Source organism: Oreochromis niloticus, linkage group LG2, assembly GCF_001858045.2.
Source record: "Oreochromis niloticus isolate F11D_XX linkage group LG2, O_niloticus_UMD_NMBU, whole genome shotgun sequence".
Lineage (NCBI taxonomy): Eukaryota > Metazoa > Chordata > Actinopteri > Cichliformes > Cichlidae > Oreochromis > Oreochromis niloticus.
Genome location: NC_031966.2, coordinates 26,320,143 through 26,337,094, shown reverse-complemented (window position 1 = coordinate 26,337,094; position 16,952 = coordinate 26,320,143). Strand labels below are relative to the sequence as shown.

General features: G+C 43.6%; 1 protein-coding gene across 3 annotated transcripts; it reads left to right on the top strand.

The window, feature by feature from the left end:
• The first annotated feature begins 2,678 nt into the window (after nucleotides 1-2,678).
• Nucleotides 2,679-6,727, top strand: LOC100712576 (Down syndrome cell adhesion molecule-like protein 1 homolog). Of its 3 annotated transcripts, XM_013277566.3 has the most exons (14): nucleotides 2,679-2,891; nucleotides 2,997-3,335; nucleotides 3,488-3,616; nucleotides 3,712-3,879; nucleotides 3,982-4,052; nucleotides 4,128-4,374; nucleotides 4,466-4,540; nucleotides 4,632-4,880; nucleotides 5,025-5,153; nucleotides 5,249-5,413; nucleotides 5,768-5,811; nucleotides 5,915-6,017; nucleotides 6,093-6,123; nucleotides 6,200-6,727. In XM_013277566.3, the coding sequence occupies exons 1-14, from the start codon at nucleotides 2,828-2,830 to the stop codon at nucleotides 6,255-6,257; spliced, it is 1,872 nt and encodes a 623-aa protein (XP_013133020.1). In that variant the 5' UTR covers nucleotides 2,679-2,827; the 3' UTR covers nucleotides 6,258-6,727. The 3 variants fall into 3 exon arrangements, with proteins under 3 accessions (XP_013133020.1, XP_013133021.1, XP_005467868.1); XM_013277567.3 differs by lacking the exon at nucleotides 4,466-4,540; XM_005467811.4 differs by lacking the exon at nucleotides 4,466-4,540 and having other exon boundaries at nucleotides 2,680-2,891; nucleotides 4,647-4,880.
• Nucleotides 6,728-16,952: the final 10,225 nt, after the last annotated feature.

Here is a 16,952-nt window from a genome sequence, read left to right as displayed (position 1 = left end):
AAGAAAATATACAATGTTCAGAACAGGGGCCGCCATTCTCAGACTAAAATAAAATGTGAAAACGTGTTGTTTGTGTCTGAGCACTAATGCCGTTCACATAAATGAATGATAAATCCATTGTTTTGCTGTTATTTGATGGCAGATTATGCACTTATATGGCTTGAAAAAAAGGCTGCTGTTGTATTAGTAACACATTGCCACCTACTGGATCTAATGCCAAAATATTAATGAACAAAAAATAACCAAGGTCACTGTAATCTTACCAATGTATACTTTGTTGCTGTATTTTTTTTTAACACAAGGGCTTCACTGTTTTACAACATACTTGTTAGGTCTAATTGTTGAATGTTGCCATTGTGTTTCTTAAATTTGTACAGTCTTAGTTCAAGCAGTATTATCAAAGCCATTCCTTTGATCCTGAGCACCTCTAACCACTTTGTGCTGGGGGAGGTTTTACTGTAGATACATCCTATCTGACAGATCTGTTTCTTGTGTTGCAAGGTTCCTGCTTTTACGACCCTTAGGTCAGCAGGAGGTCATACACACACACACACACACACACACACACACACACATTCCTACTTACATATAAAGGTTCACACATATACATACAATGCCTTAGAACCATGTGGGCGTTGCTTTGCTGTGTTTTGTGTGAACTGTCTCTCAATAAAAGGCAGCGAGAGGAGGCCGGATTTGGGGTCATTTTCGTGCTGGACACAGATGAGGCCTCCCTTGCGCAAGTAATCGATCGATCGCTGACTGTCTTGTTTTCATTCATGATGAATAAGTCTCTAGAATTAGCGGGGTTTGTGGGAACAGACCCAACAATACTAGTCTGTAATCAAATCTCTCTTTAATAACAATATCTCAGAGCAACAACTTTTGCATTACACAGATTTTCACTTCAATTCATTAAAAGAAAGTTGCTTCCCTTTCACTTTTAGTTCCTCTCTCTATAAAACCCCCCAGTTGTAATATAAGCTAAATAGAAGAAATTAAGAGTGAAAGCAACTGTTTCCGATCCCCTGGAAAAACAAAAAAAAGTTTACAATGAGGTCACAAGAAGACGACACAAGCGGCACCAAGGTTACACTGTCACACTTTGTTTCACCCTGTTTCTCATAAATGATCACTGTATGAGGGCAGCCTGATAGGTGAGTAGCTGGGTTGTGTACTACGTGGGTAGAAGCCCTGGTTTCCAGCTAACCACATTGTTTCTCTGCTCTTTCCCTGAACTGCATTTTATGTCTCTTTCCATTTTATCTTTTAAAGAAAAACAAGTGAAATCAATTTGTTAAGTGTAGTTTATCACAAATCCTTCTAGATTGGAATTTCACGCAGAGATAAAAGCAAAATGTGATGGTACAAACAATACTGTGCAAAGATGTTGAGCCACCCCTTATTGTTTTATATTTTGTTTCAAAGGAGCCAGACTGTCTTCCTCATCCACCATGCAAAACCATCATGTAAGTGTCTAACTGACAACAGTTTGATTTTTCAGCATGAAAATGATCTCAAACACAACACCGCCAATACCAAAGCTTAGACAAAAACACTCATAGTGAAACTGTCAGTAATGGACTGGCCTCCACAGAGTCCGCACTTCAGCATTATTGAAGCAGCGTGGGATCATTTTGACAGATAAGGAAGGATAAGGCAGCCGAAATCCAAAGATGAGCTTTGATTGTCCTTTACGAACTCTGGAGAAGCATTCCTGAAGACTACTTAAAGAAATTAGAAGAAAACTGACTAAGAGAGGTCAGGCTGTGTTAAAGAATAAAGGTGGTCACACCAAATATTGATCTTCAAGCTTGTTAAAATTGTAGATACACTGTTTTTGCCTTATTTACTGCATTTCATTATATTAAAAAAACAAAACAACTGATGCACAAATTACCAATTTTCCAAGTAAAATATCAAGAAATGAGATATGCTAATACAGTAATGTGCTCAAAATTTTTGCACATTACTGTATTGTACTGTATTATTAATAATTATTAATAATTATTTTAATTAATTTTGTTTGCTCACTCACTTAAGGTACTGCATGTACAAAAAAAAGGTTGCCTTTCAATCCTGTAAAGAAACATGATTGAAAAAAAATCTACTAGCTTTTTAAAAAAATGTCAGAAAACATCTTGTACCACATGTGTCTTGGGTTCTTATCAGAGAGGAAGTTCTTTGCTGGGTTACCAAACAGCCACCATACCCAAATGTTTACTCAGCACTCAAAGAAATCAGTTCAATGGCCTTTGGTTAAACCAGACTCTCCTTCTTTTTAAAAAAAAAAAAATGTTAAAATGTATTTAATGCATTAAATTTGAGGACACAATAAATATTTGATTTCAGAGAATCAAAGTGCATTGTATATCTTTAAATGCCTTGTGCTGATGAGTAAATTGCATGTTTTAAAGTTACTTTGATTTCCCGCTGGAATAAATTATTAGTAATAATTTAAAGCATTAGTCTCCGAGATGCAGGGAGGAAATTTTGAATAGTTAATGCTCTATCCCTACCACTGCTACAGAGGCTGAGAACCAACACTGGGAATGAATTCATCATTTTGATAACCTTGATTCTGTGTCTGTCTAATCATCAAAAAGGAAACAGTTTGCCCCTTCTAGTAAAAGGAACCAAAACCACAAAAAAGGAAACGGCTCCTTTCTACATTCCTCTTCTACCAGCAGAAGTTATTTGTGTGTGCTAATCAAGGAAGCATCATGTGATCTGGAAATATTTCAGAGCTGAAACCACCCTGGGTCTCGTTTAGTGGTGTTTAGCAGGTCAACCAATCTGTCCTTTGATTCAGAGAGAAGAAGGTAAAATGATTATTTTGGCCAGCAAACACCTTGCTGTGTATTGCAACCTTCTCTTTTGTTTTCTTGCAGGTAAGACAGCCATGCATATGATTTGCATTTGATTTAGCAGTGCAGTGAGTAATTGATGTATTTTTCCAATTAAAAAAATGTAAAAAAATCTCAATGCCTTTTCAGGTTTCGTGTCTGCAGAAACTGTAACAGTTACGGTGGGAACAGATGCTGTTTTAAAATGCAGCTATGATGCAAACTATTACGGCAGGCTTTCCGCATGCTGGGGCAAGGGAACCATACCTAACAGGGGCTGTGCCAACGAGGTGCTAAAGACAGATGGGACGTCAGTGATCAGCAGGTTGTCAGAACGTTACCTGCTCATGGGCAATCTTGGCCGGGGTGATGTGTCTCTGACCATCAGGCAGGTCGAGGAGCAGGACTCTGGTGTGTATGGCTGTCGTGTGGAAATACCAGGCTGGTTCAATGACCAGAAACGTCATGTGACTCTGAAAGTGAATGCAGGTGAGACAAAGACAAATGTTCATAAAATAAGCAGCATGTTTAGTTAAAAATCGTTTTTTGGGTAGTTTCAGTTTTTGTCTGGTAACTGATTAGTCATCTCATTATTTCAGCGTTGTATAAGCTCATATTTAGTTTATTCCCTTTCCTTTTAGTTCCACCAAATCCACTGAGAATCGAGGCAAGAGAGGTGAAGGAAAGGACCGTCACTATTCGCTGGAGTCTTGTGTTTGATGGCGGCCGTCCCATTACAGCTTACAGGATTGATATAAAAAACAAACAGAGTAAGCATAAGAAAACCGACCCAGTAACCATGACACATTTTGAGAGATTTCAAAAGTAATTTTAAAGTCTGAATCTATGGATTTGTGCTGCACAGCACCCTGGGAAACAAAAAAAACCACCGAGCTGCACGATTCTTCACTGACTCACGTGACTTTGGTGGATTTGAGTCCATCCAAGACCTACAACCTTCGCGTGTTCGCCATCAACAGCATGGGGATGAGTGAAACCAGCAACGTTCTCACTATCACTACAAAAGAAGCAGGTTTGTTTCGGCATCAATAATCAATAAATATAATGATCTAGAATGTAAAACCAAATTCACATTTTTGGTGGTCGCTCCCTTTAAAATTTGTTTTCCCTGCAGCACCAGAGGGCCCGCCCCTGGATATGCAGCTTGTGGCCCTCAGTTCCAGCAGCATCAAAGTAACCTGGAAGGTAAAGTCACAGTTCAGCACCGTTTCCTGGCTTGTGACTGGACATAGTGTAGACTAACTCTTTTCTCTCGACTAGCCTCCGAAGGCTGAGCTAAGAAACGGCGTTCTGCGGGGTTACAACATTAACTACAGGGAGTATGACGCCGTGGCCAAACAGTTTAAACGGTGGCAGTATTTAAATGTGGCGGCCACGCGTGAACAAGAGACCGTCACTCTCGTTAACCTGAAGCCTTCTACCATGTACGGCGTGCTCATACAGGCCAAAACAATCGCCGGGGTCGGACCAGCTTCAAATGCACCTCTCTGCTCAACTTTGGATGAGAGTAAGTTTGGAAAAATTACAAAATATGACTAAAAACTATGTTTTGTCATGTTTTTTTAATGTCAGTTTGATTTCATGCATTTTATTTAAAGTTCCTAAAACAACAACAACAGTAACTACTTTGCCTTCTTCCACTGCTGCCACAATGTGGATACATTTTTCCTCGGGTACGTGTTATCGAGCAAGTGTAACTTTTTCCTCAATTCTTTTTTGAGAAATGACTTACTGGAATTGCTTCTTCTTTTACTCTACTTCAAGTTTATGCAACTTCAGCAACCTCAGCAACCCCATCAACTTCAGCAACTTCAAGAACTTCAACAACCCCATCCTCTTTATCAACCTCAACAACTTCAACAACCCCATCACCTTCAGCAACTTCAAGAACTTCAACAACCCCATCCTCTTTATCAACCTCAACAACTTCAACAACCCCATCACCTTCAACAATCTCAACAACTTTTTATGCCGCCACAGTTTGGGAGCAAAGCACTGCCAGTATCTCAGGAGGTAAAACATTTAAAGGGAACATTTGTTTCCACCCCTGATTTAGTTTATGAAAATAATGGTTCCCAGACATAACTCTCATACTAAAACCAGAAATCAAACGCTTGAAAAGATATAAACTTCTTTTACTTGTTAAATATCTCCTAGTGCCCCCGAATCCCCCAGTGATTGAGTTAAAGAAGGTGGACGGCAATTCGTTTTCCCTTTTTTGGAATATTGGTTCCGAAGGTGACAGCCCCATCACCGGGTATTTCCTCGAGTACAAAGCAGTGAATGGTAAAAACTTCACTTTAATACAAGCTCTAAAGCTAAATTTACACTGTTAATCCTCATATCACTCTGTGATATTAAGTTAAATATTTTCCTTTCAGCTTCCTGGGATTACACAAAGAACGCTGTGGACTTTGGAGCCCATGAGACGGAGGCCACAATAATAGAGATGAATCCCTCGACATACAACGTCCGCATGTTTGCCAAGAACAGCCAGGCCACCAGTGCAGCCAGCAATGTCCTCACGATCACCACTGGGGAAGCAGGTGTTGTTTTCATTACAAAAATGTATTATTGCTCCTATAGTTGTGTGTTTGTGCAGTTCATCAGGCAGAACAGGACTGCATTTCCCATATGCTGTGGTTCATTAATGAACGGAAAATTGTTTCCTCGTGTCAAGGCAGAAGAAGGGATTTTTGTTCATATTCTATTATCTTGCCTCAAAATTTAAATGAGCAACAATTTTATTATTGCAGTTTATTGTAGTTCCTCCAACATCAGGAAGCTGCTTCACAGTGGGCCTCTTGCACTTGTTGTATCTGCGTGTTAAGTTGTTTTGCCGAACACAACATTTGCTGGACTTCCTCCCAGCTCATTTCCTTTGTGGTTGTGCATTGTAGGTCATCAAACGGACATACTCATTACCAGCATGATGCCTTATACTGTAAGTATTTGGATGCTCCCATAGAAAAATCAAACAACTACACATGATGCTGAATAGTTCACTTGATTGAGCAGATCAACTTTATGGTACTCCTTTCTGCTAGGCAAGCCCTTTGAAGAGTCCTAGTCCTCACCTGATAGGCATCTTTGTAGCTGTGGGCCTCTTGGTGGTAACAGGCGCCATATTAACCACGTGGCAGCTTCGCCGTAAGTGTGCTTAGCAGCGTTGCTCCTTATAGAAACCCAACTTCCGCCCCTGAACTGTATGCTCTCTCTTCACAGGACTAAAACAGAAAAAAGGCACCCTAAGCATGTAAGTGTTTGCGGCGCACGCCACGTTCACCTTGAGAGATGATCTGTTTAAAACTGTCACTTTTTCTCGTCTACAGCTGGCTGGGTAATGGAGAAGTACGCTACACAGACTGCGAGTCACTACACGAGCTGTAAAACACAGAGTTCAATTGGGCTGCGGAAGGATCGTAGAACTAACCAAGACAAAAAGTACTTTTAAATTTCACATTTGCAAAAAAAAAAAAAGATTGTATATTTTTGTCTGTCACCGAGGAAAGACGACTAATCTGCTAAAACGTCACCGACATGTCGGGCTGATTACAACTAACCAAAAGAAAACACCCATTAAATAAGCTTACAATAAGGGGGACTCTGGGTTTTATAAAGCAGCTTCTGTTTGTGTGTGTGGTTGTGTTTCTACAGTCATCATCGAATCATCAGTTTTTTTGTTTTTGTTTGTTAGTTTTAGTTTTGCGTGTAATGGGAACGCACGACAGCTCTCCTATTGTTTATGTTTTTGTGAAACTTTTACAGTGTTTGTCCATCTGCATGTACTTTATTTCACAGTGTAAACCACAGTGTGTATATTTAACAATCACAGAATAAATTAACACTTAGCCACAAGCTATGCTGAATGCGTTTGTTTAAAGTGTGCTCGATAAATCAGCAGTTAAAACCACAAATGCGTGCAATCACAACTTTTTTTTTTTTAAATAAAAAAAAACCCCGCTGGACTTAAAAATGAATTGAAATGGCTGCTTTTGCTTAAATCTCTTCAGTGAAAAAAAAACTTCCGACAAATTAATTAAAAGTTACATTTTACCACTTTATATAATTATAAATGAAAAGTTAGAGCTGCTTCTTTATTGAAATCGTTCAAAACCCAACAACCATCTCCAACCACCAGAGGGCACCAGAGTTTCACTGGTAAGCTGATGTACCGCTCTCACTGCGCTCTCACGTCGCCATCAGCAGAGCCGTCCTCAGCGGTTGGCGCTGCAGCCAGCTGGATTTCCACCCATCTGTCCTGTAAATCTCTTAATAGTCCTAATTAAGGAGAAGAGGAAGAGGAGGAGATCTGATACCTCCGTGGAGCTTTGAGGCAGCTGCCTGAGAGGGAGTCTCAGGCTAATGGGGGATCACAAGGGGGGGATACCTAAGCCATGTGTCTCAGCGGGGACCACATGGCACAGTAGTGATCAATGTTTGTGTGTGCACGCATTGATGTTTTTTTTCTTTTTCTTTTTTTTTTTTTTAAAAAAACGACTTCCACTTCCTGTTTCTCCTTGTTTATATCTCTTTAAAATGTCCTACGACTAAACCACAGATGGAAGAATTGTTGTTTTTAACTTCACAAACTGACTTCCTGAGAAATGGACTAATTGTCTACAGTGGTGTAAATATTGCTTGATTATTGCTTTCCTGTGGTAACCCATCACAAACTCAGAGTTGCTGACGCACAAAGTCACAGTACACTTTGTGACCCTGGCCTGTAAACAAAGCTCCACCACATCCCTCCTTTCTGGACTTCCTCTCGTCTCGGGACCCCTCACTTCTGCTACCTCGCTCCCGTTTTTCCACTTTCCTCTGCCTCTTCAATCTGGCTTCGCTTAAACAAATATCGGCGCCCGTTCCTGTCCTGGTGCTTTCCTCCAAACTTCCGCATCCTTTTCTCCTTTCATCCATCTTCCTCTCTGTTCTCAAGTCCCTCTGATTGAACTGTGTGGCACTTACACAAACAGACGAAAACAGGCAAGGAAGATTGTGGGAAACACTGGTTCGATGACTTTGATGAGGTCCCTTTGATTGGCCACACAGCCAAAAACCAATTTACCTCCCAGCCACCTCCACCCACAGCTTCATTGGTTCTTGCTGGACCATGCCTGCCGTCAGAAACCCACACAAAGCGAGAAAGCAGTAGTCAATATACAAAGAACGAGGGGTTGAGACACCAAAGGGACAGTTGATCTCGATGATCAATTTAGTGTACAGTATATGCGTAATCATCCAAACAGTTTTTACTTCCGGTCCTCTTTTAACATCTGGTATCAAACATGCATGAAGGTAACACCAGAAAACTCCTTATGAAGGCCGTGCAGAGCTGTGTCAGCTGCGCCTGCTAAAGGCTTCACTGTGAAATTTGCAGGTGGGAGCTTGAAGACTGAGGAGGGAGTGTATGGTTATAATAATGGCAGCACTAGCAGTGGGGACAGAGTTAGTACTGTAATAAATCATGCACTATGGTTCTGGCCACATCAAGGCCTCAACATTCAGGAAGTGGGGACCCTGAACGGTACCACATACACCAAAGGCTCAGCTCCACAGGAGGGGCTGATCTCCAGGCCCCGTTGCCCCGGAACGGATGCACGGCCCTGGGGCCAAGGAGCTGCCAGATGTTGGCCCTTCTGGAGAGGCTTATGAACTTGGGAATAACAGAGCAGATGAGAGTATTGAACAGAGCACAAATGAAAGGGCCAGAGAGTTAAGTCGGAACAAAAAAAGAGAAGGCAAGTCACAGAGGCAGCCTGTGAAAGCATGCAGGGGTATGGCCTATTTGCTGATGAAAGAAGCACTAATTGATTCAAGTCTTTATTCAAACCCCCTGCAAACTACAGCACAGGGAACTTTTCATCTTCTTAGACCTGCAGCATGGCTGTCATTGTGGAAATGAAAACAGTCCAACGCAGCGATGCTAAAATCAGAACCAAAAGTTCTGCGTGAACTGGACTGATGGCAAACTTGTGTTGGTTGTTAAGGTGTAAAAAAAAACAACAAAAAAATCACCTCATTTATGAAGCGAGAGTGATCTGCGGGCACATTTGTGTTCAAGATGATGTGATCTGATTAGCCGACCTGAACCACACGGAAGTCAGCGCACATGTTTGAAGGTCAGACATAACAGTTGCCATGGAGATATCACAAAGTAAACCATGTGCAATGTTGTACCTCACAGTCATTTCCAGGAAGGACCCATCAGCTCATCTGGGTTTGTGTGTGTTGGTTTCTGCGTACTTTTCCTTGCGAGGCTCTCAGTGTGTGTACAGTGTTACAATATTCATCTGTTAAAGCTTTGATTCGCGTTGATTCATGCTCAGACTATTCAAACTATGATCGGCTTCAAAAATGTGCACAATGCAACTTTGTAAAATCCCTGAACTCTGTGATACATGTATGTAAACTAAGCACACTGTAAACATTCATTATGGCATGCTATTACTGAGCAGATCTTGAGCTAAGTGGTGAATTTCAACCTTCTCGGAGGTCTAAGTTTCCATAGAAACACACTAGACTTTATATTGATGTAGCGAGTTTATAAAATGCTGGAGAAAAAAAAATTGCATTTGGCAGCCAGTCATTGAGGACAGAAATAGCTATACTGACATGCTTGTTGCTTCCCTTTGCACACCCATAATCCTTAATGCTTGCAGATATTTCCATAAACGTTTGAACATCCAAAACCATAGCCTGCACGATTCATATCACACGTCACCTCTCATTCAGACAGCATTAAGTGTCAGAGCTTTGAACAGAGGCATGGCTCTTAATCTGTTTAAATTTGCTTCCATCTCCACGCTAACACCACTGACTTTTGCTTTTTCATACACCTGCCCAGAGGCGAGTTCTAGTAAAGAGAGGCGTCAAATTGGAAGACCTCCATCGTCCTGGCAGCTGAACACAGTGGAAGTCTTGGATCTGTTCAGGGGATTGGACCAGCAGAGCTCTGCAATGGAAGACAAGTGGCTGGCGCTGTTGAATGGGAGAAAGAGTGTGGAAGGATGGAAGGAGAGGTGGTAAAGTAGAGGAGGAGGGAGGGAGAGGTAATCACATCAGGGGATTAGTGGCTGTTATTAATGTTGGATAAGGCTCTTTGCTGTCACTCTCTCACTTACATGCACACACAGACACACACAAATTTATGCCTCTCTCTCTCTCTCTCTCTCTCTCTCTCTATCTGTCTATCTATCTATCTATCTATCTGTCTGTCTATCTATCTCCTTGTCTGTCAGACAGTAATTCAATTACGCAGCTGCCTCTCCTCTCCTCGTCCAACCTCTGGCCGAAGGCAATGCGTTATGATTTTGGTTTATAATATTCTCGCTACCTACTTCACGAGGGAGAAAAATGATCTGCTCCTATGTGCATATGTTTGTGTGTGTGTGTGTGTGTGTGTGTGTGTGTGAAGGAGTGTTTGTGCGTGCTTGTGCTGGCATGCCACCCCTTGAAAGATGGCCATTCAGTGGTGAACAAACAAGACATTTGTCTAAAGTCTTGCATCACCTCAGGGAAGACTCTGTGGAAATGTGCTTTGCCAGGTTATCTTTTGCTGTTATTTTCAGCCTCTCTGTGATTCACAGGATCCAAACTCCATGGCGTGATTTGTGGGAGAAAAAAAAACTGACACATGTCATTTGTGCCTCATGCCATAATTAGGTTTTTCTTCATTCCAGTGCCTACACACGCTAATTAACAAAGTACGTCTATAAAAACAACACTTTCTGACATTAGTGGGCATGCGGGGCTGTTAAAGAGGATCATAAGAAAATGGTGTGGATTTATTGGCCTCGGACGCTAAATCCACACAGACATACATGCAAGCAGATAGCCAGACAGTCAGAATGGCTTTCCTGTGAGAAGATATGGGCCCGGGCTAAAGACGCACATTTGCAGACTCTTTCATCAGTGAGAATTTGCCTCAGCCTTGCAGAGAGCCACAAAGACACCAGCATCCCACCGTGAGCTGCAGACACAGCTGCACCGCAGTTTCATCATCTGAATGGAGTTTCACAGCAGTCACAAGGAAACCAAAGTCCCCGAGCTCTATCATATCACCCGAGGACCCTGGAGGCTCAGCAGCGTGTCAGAGAAGCTCATAGGCGACACAAATAAGTAAATAGGCAGAATCCACATGCAAAGGAGAAAAACTACAGGGAGGGATGGAGAGAGTTTGAGAGGCAGCCAGCCATTTGGCCAAGCAGATAGAGACAGCAATAACACATATATTCAGGATTATTGGACTTGATCTTTTAAATGCTTTTGTCTTTGCTTCTCCTTTGACAGTCCAACTAAACAGAGAGCAAGTTGTGCGCGAAACATATTCACAGGTGTTCAGTACAGATGTGGGTACTTAAATAAATTAGTACTTTGTTGCACTTGTCTCCAAATAAGTAAACAACTGTAAAAGTACATGGCTGCGTTTTTTTTCTTAAGTTGGTCTCTATGAACAGAGGGATCTGAAGGCCCTGTGGGGATACACACACATCTCCCCAGACACATACACACACCAATCTATCTGTCTGTCAGCTCTGTGCTCATAATCACATCCTATCCCCTCGTGTTCCCATACACACAACCCCCCGCCTCGCTTCAATGTGGAGGGAAAGAAATGAGAGATCCCTCCAAATGCTCTCTAAGATTAAGGCTTTGTGTTTTACATGTGTTATCGTTGCTTCCCTTCGTTATCCCCCTGCTTTTGTCTCAGCCTCCTCCTCTAATTAGAATCTTGTCCCTTTCATTCCTCCGTTCGCCTTTCTTCCACCTGTGAGAGCAAGCAGAAGAAGAGCAAGGAGAGGGAGGAAGAGGAGAAGAAGAGGAAGAAGAAGGAGAAGAAGAAGGAACGAACGGGTGGAGGAAAGATGAAAAGCGCGCCACACGGAGCGAGTGGCGGAGCGTTGTGGAATGCGGTGTCTGAGGGGAGGATGAAGGCGCTTGTCACGTCTCATCGCACAAACGTACACACACGCACACGCACACATATGCAGGCACACACAACCTGGCTGTGGTGCAGCGGAGACGCGCAGTCCCGCTGAGCCGAGCTTTGAAAAGAAGAAAGTGCAAAGGGAATGAAAAAGAAGAAAGAAGAACAAGCAAGAAGAAGCCACCGTGTTGGATGTTTCATTTTGACCCATATTTGTCCTGACGCATAAATCAAACAGGCGCTGAGGAGCCCGGCGCATCTGTCACGACAGGGCGTTGGAGAAAATATCTAAGCAGATCCACCCGAATGCACACACCACCGGTGGCATGAACCACAATTCGGAACTGCAAATAATGAGAACAATAGAATGTATATATACAATGTTAAGGCGCGTAAGTCTTGATGCCAGCATTTTTTTTTTTCATGAATGTGAACTGCTCTAACAAGCATAAAATCATTTCCTCATGCTCCCCTGCTCCCCCCCATTGCCCCCCTTCCCTTCGCCTCTTTGCCTCCAGCCAAGATCAGTGCTGTCTGTCCCCTGGCCCACAGTTTGGACTCCTTGGCTGTTTATGTGCGAGGTGAGGACAGCCTGGCACTGTGCCTCTGTGTGCGGTCAGGCCGTGTTTACATCTGTCTGGCCCTGGAGCCTGGAGACTGGAACCTGGAGCTGTGCGCCGGTGCATCCTGGACATCACCCAGAAGACTTTAGCAGGACCTGAGCACTGAGTCTCAGTCAGGTTGAGACGGTGCACAACTGCCCGATGAATGGCCCACAGTCTCAAAGAGCCACCCATGTCTCTTTGCATAACTGACCCCTTTTCCTGCTTTGCACCTATATCATCTTCTGCTTTTTGTTGTTTATTGCCTGCAACCATCGATCTGCTCCACACTCTCCCCAGACTTCCCAGTATCTTTGAGAAAGTAACACAAGAAGCAGAAAACTGCAGACTATTTTGCTCTGATTGAATGTCTATATATTAGTACTCAGGATTTGTGTGTCTGAGATATGTTTAACATGCACTAATCCGCTCGAAGCGGCAAAGAAGGGAGAGATGTGAATAGCACTAGTTGCGGTACATGAACAGAGTGATCTGCCTTTTGTTTTTGATAGCTGATGAATATGCATGTGGCCCCGGGAGTGACTGAGTTTGGGGTGGGGTGGGGGCTCAGAGGAGCATGTTAAACAATAGAATTACATCTCTGACATGCATCCACCGCGAGGCTGGGATTAAGCACAGTGCAGAAGAGGAAAAAAAAAAAGAAAACAGAAAAGAAGGAAGAAGGGAGAGAAGGAGAAGGATGGAGATGGAGGGTGAAGCGATAAAAAAAACGGATCTGCTGCTTATCTATTGAAGAAATGGAGGCCTCGGGGAGAAGAGGGGAGGGAGGAGAGGGGGAGGGAGGCAGTGGTGGTAAAGAGAGGGGAGAAACGGGAAGAGGAGGGGATGGCGGGGAGCGGGTCGTCAATCCGATGTATTTAATTTCTTTTTCTGTTAGTGAATCATCAAGGGGATGATCCAACAGTGGATCAAAAGAACAAGCAGGGGAACGGGAAAAAAGCAGATTAATGCGACAGAACAAAGGAGCAGTTTCTCCAAGACGATCACAACTCCTCTTTCTCTATCCTCCACTTCTTCTCTGCCCGTTCTCATCTTTCTATATTTTCTGTGTTTCCTTCCCTCACAACTTTTATAAATGCTGTGAAGACACAAACAAAACCTGAGAGCATCCGCAGAAGTTTATCGCATCATAAGAGAGTGCTTGACACTGGATATTTCTGGGCCTTGTGGCATCTCCAAAATCCCCTTGAGTGGCAAAATGTGCTAGCATCTGATTCATCTTTATGCGCTTCATCTGTGTTCTGCTGTGCAGTGCGAGCAGCTTCCCGTGAGGCTGCGAGCAGACCACTTGTTTAGTCTGAGCTGGCCTGGCTGGCCGAAACTTGAACACGTTTATGAAAAGCCTACAGATCAGAGTGGTGGACGTCCAGCGAGCGTGTCCCTTTTTATTTTGAATCGCCGGGTTTGTTCATAGAATGTTTGTGTTTAATGTAATGCCTTAATCTGGACGTTATATACCAGTACAGCCATAGCATAGTTCCCCTCGAGTGACCCTGGTTTGTGGTGCTGTCTGAAGTGTTTTCATGCAGTACTGTTGTTGGCTCAGAGCTGCTCCTTCTGTCTTTGTGTCAGTGAGACTATAGCAGTATGGGGCCATATCTCAAAAGTGTCAACAATGTAGTGTGAATATTCAGCTCAGGGGGGATTTGGATCACAACACTTTGTGTGTGTCTGTGTGCGTTAGTGTGTAGGAAAGGTGGATGAGGGTTTTGCCAGGTCAGGCTTGGATGGCACTCCAAAAGACAAACGGGCTGCTGAGATGGTGCGACGGTGTCCAGTTAAAACAAATATGAGAGGCCCCAGTGGTGCCATTATTAATCCCATTTTACATTTCACTGCATCCCCTTGTTCCAGCCCTCCATAACACTCTTTCTCTTTTCCTTCTCACTTTCTCTCCTTCTCTCTGTCACCTTTTCTGTGATTCGGCCCGAACCGCTGCAACTCCTACTCAGTTCACCATAAATCCTCTTCATACCTGCCTGTCTTCTCCAGATGGCAGTTAGGGAGAGAGTATGAGAGTGTGTGTGTGTAGGAGCCTGGTCTTATTCCACACTGTACCCAACCCCCTGACTTTCTCTCCCTGTGATAAACTAGAATAAACTGAAGTCTGAAAAAGTCAAGCGGTGTCCAGCCAAGCTCACGGATGGTTGACAGTCAATATTGACCCTGGGCTCAGTGTCTCTCTGTGCACCCTCCCCTCCCCTCCATGTCACCTTGACTTGCTCACACACAGATAGGACCAAGTTGCCGGCAGAGGCTTGACACAGCTGCTGACCCTGGTCTGGGTATTTTCTCATCCTCCTGCTGGTTAAGAACAGCCTAAGGGAGGGTGTGAATCGCTTCCCAGGTCTGCAAGACAGCACTGAGTGATGTATGGGAGCGAGATATTGTCACTGATGCTTAAGTTTGAAGGTGCATCGTTAACTGCTCTTTGCCAAACAGCTACAACAAACCCTCACGCCTGTGTACCGTATTAAAACCCGGCTTCACTTCTGAGAGTTTGCGTGTCTGGAAAGAGCCAGAGAGAAAGTAGAAAAGTATTGCATGTGCATGCTCTGATGTATCAGTGTGCCGCTCTGTACTTGCCTTTGTGTGTCTGTCATCACAAACACCTAACATTGAAGGAGACAGGCTGCCTCCTGACAGTTATTTGCTAGTTTTGGTCTCTCTGTGCTCCGTCTAACTTTCTGTCTCTCTTCCTTTCCCCAAATTACCCCTGGAGGACTGAGCGAGGGTAAACACAACCACTGAGAAAAGGCTCACGACACACCGCTTGTTACTGTGAGAAGCCTCCCTCTCTGTCTGTTTTCTCTTTTGTTTATCTGCGGCTCGTATGATTCCCTATTTGTCAGCCATCTGGGTTCTATAGAGACTGCATGCATACTTTTTTTTACGGCGCACACAAAGCCAAGTGAGCAGCAGCGGCAGGCGTTACGTCGCTGGATGAACGAAGTCTAAATTCAGGGAAGGTTTTGTCGCAGCTGGGTCAGCTGCTCTGTCGGTGAATTACAGAGAAAACTAGAAAGCGAAAATTTCAGAAGAAATTTTATGTGTGCCTATGCCGCTGCTAATCTGTGTAGTTTTCCATTCATACGGCTACAGACAGCAAAACTCAGAAGAGCAGCCATTCTCCACCATGAATTATGGTAAAAACAAACACCGCTCGCGCCTCACAGATGACAGCTTACAGTTTTGGGTAAAGATGAGGTCACTTTGTACAGCCCCGATTTGCAGACGCTGTGCACACAGGTTCATAAGCAGAAGTCCCTCTGTACCACGGCAGACCCCGACAATGTTTGCACGAACACACTTTGAACCAGTACGTTATGGACCACTTTTCACACATGGTTGGTGTACCCTCCCAGCCAGCTGTAGCTTTTCAACTCACAGCCCGACACACACCCAAAAAACAGCCGAGAGAGCACAGACTACGCCCGAGAGGTGTGATTGCAGATGCCCCTCAGGTGGGTCCACCTCCCCTGCAGCGGCACTGCAGACCACGCCCCGCCACACATATCAAACACGTAAAATAAATATTTATGCACTTTTGCATTCACTTTTTGTTTTTTGTTATTTTTACACAGTGTTCTGAATGATGAACAATGGTCTACAGCCAATCTTGTGTATTATTATACAAACTTTGGTTGTAAGATTCAGATAACTATTTAATAAAAGCTAAATATTTTATACAGGGAGTGCAGAATTATTAGGCAAATGAGTATTTTGTCCACATCATCCCCTTCATGCATGTTGTCTTACTCCAAGCTGTATAGGCTCGAAAGCCTACTACCAATTAAGCATATTAGGTGATGTGCATCTCTGTAATGAGAAGGGGTATGGTCTAATGACATCAACACCCTATATCAGGTGTGCATAATTATTAGGCAACTTCCTTTCCTTTGGCAAAATGGGTCAAAAGAAGGACTTGACAGGCTCAGAAAAGTCAAAAATAGTGAGATATCTTGCAGAGGCATGCAGCAGTCTTAAAATTGCAAAGCTTCTGAAGCGTGATCATCGAACAATCAAGCGTTTCATTCAAAATAGTCAACAGGGTCGCAAGAAGCGTGTGGAAAAACCAAGGGGCAAAATAACTGCCCATGAACTGAGAAAAGTCAAGCGTGCAGCTGCCAAGATGCCACTTGCCACCAGTTTGGCCATATTTCAGAGCTGCAACATCACTGGAGTGCCCAAAAGCACAAGGTGTGCAATACTCAGAGACATGGCCAAGGTAAGAAAGGCTGAAAGACCACCACCACTGAACAAGACACACAAGCTGAAACGTCAAGACTGGGCCAAGAAATATCTCAAGACTGATTTTTCTAAGGTTTTATGGACTGATGAAATGAGAGTGAGTCTTGATGGGCCAGATGGATGGGCCCGTGGCTGGATTGGTAAAGGGCAGAGAGCTCCAGTCCCACTCAGACGCCAGCAAGGTGGAGGTGGAGTACTGGTTTGGGCTGGTATCATCAAAGGTGAGCTTGTGGGGCCTTTTCGGGTTGAGGATGGCGTCAAGCTCAACTCCCAGTCCTACTG

Coding starts and splice junctions, on each gene's coding strand:
- LOC100712576 (XM_013277566.3), top strand. CDS start 2,828: ATGATTATTTTGGCCAGCAAACACCTTGCTGTGTATTGCAACCTTCTC. Junction 4,375..4,465: donor CTGCTCAACTTTGGATGAGA/GTAAGTTTGGAA, acceptor TTTTATTTAAAG/TTCCTAAAACAACAACAACA. Junction 4,881..5,024: donor CACTGCCAGTATCTCAGGAG/GTAAAACATTTA, acceptor AATATCTCCTAG/TGCCCCCGAATCCCCCAGTG.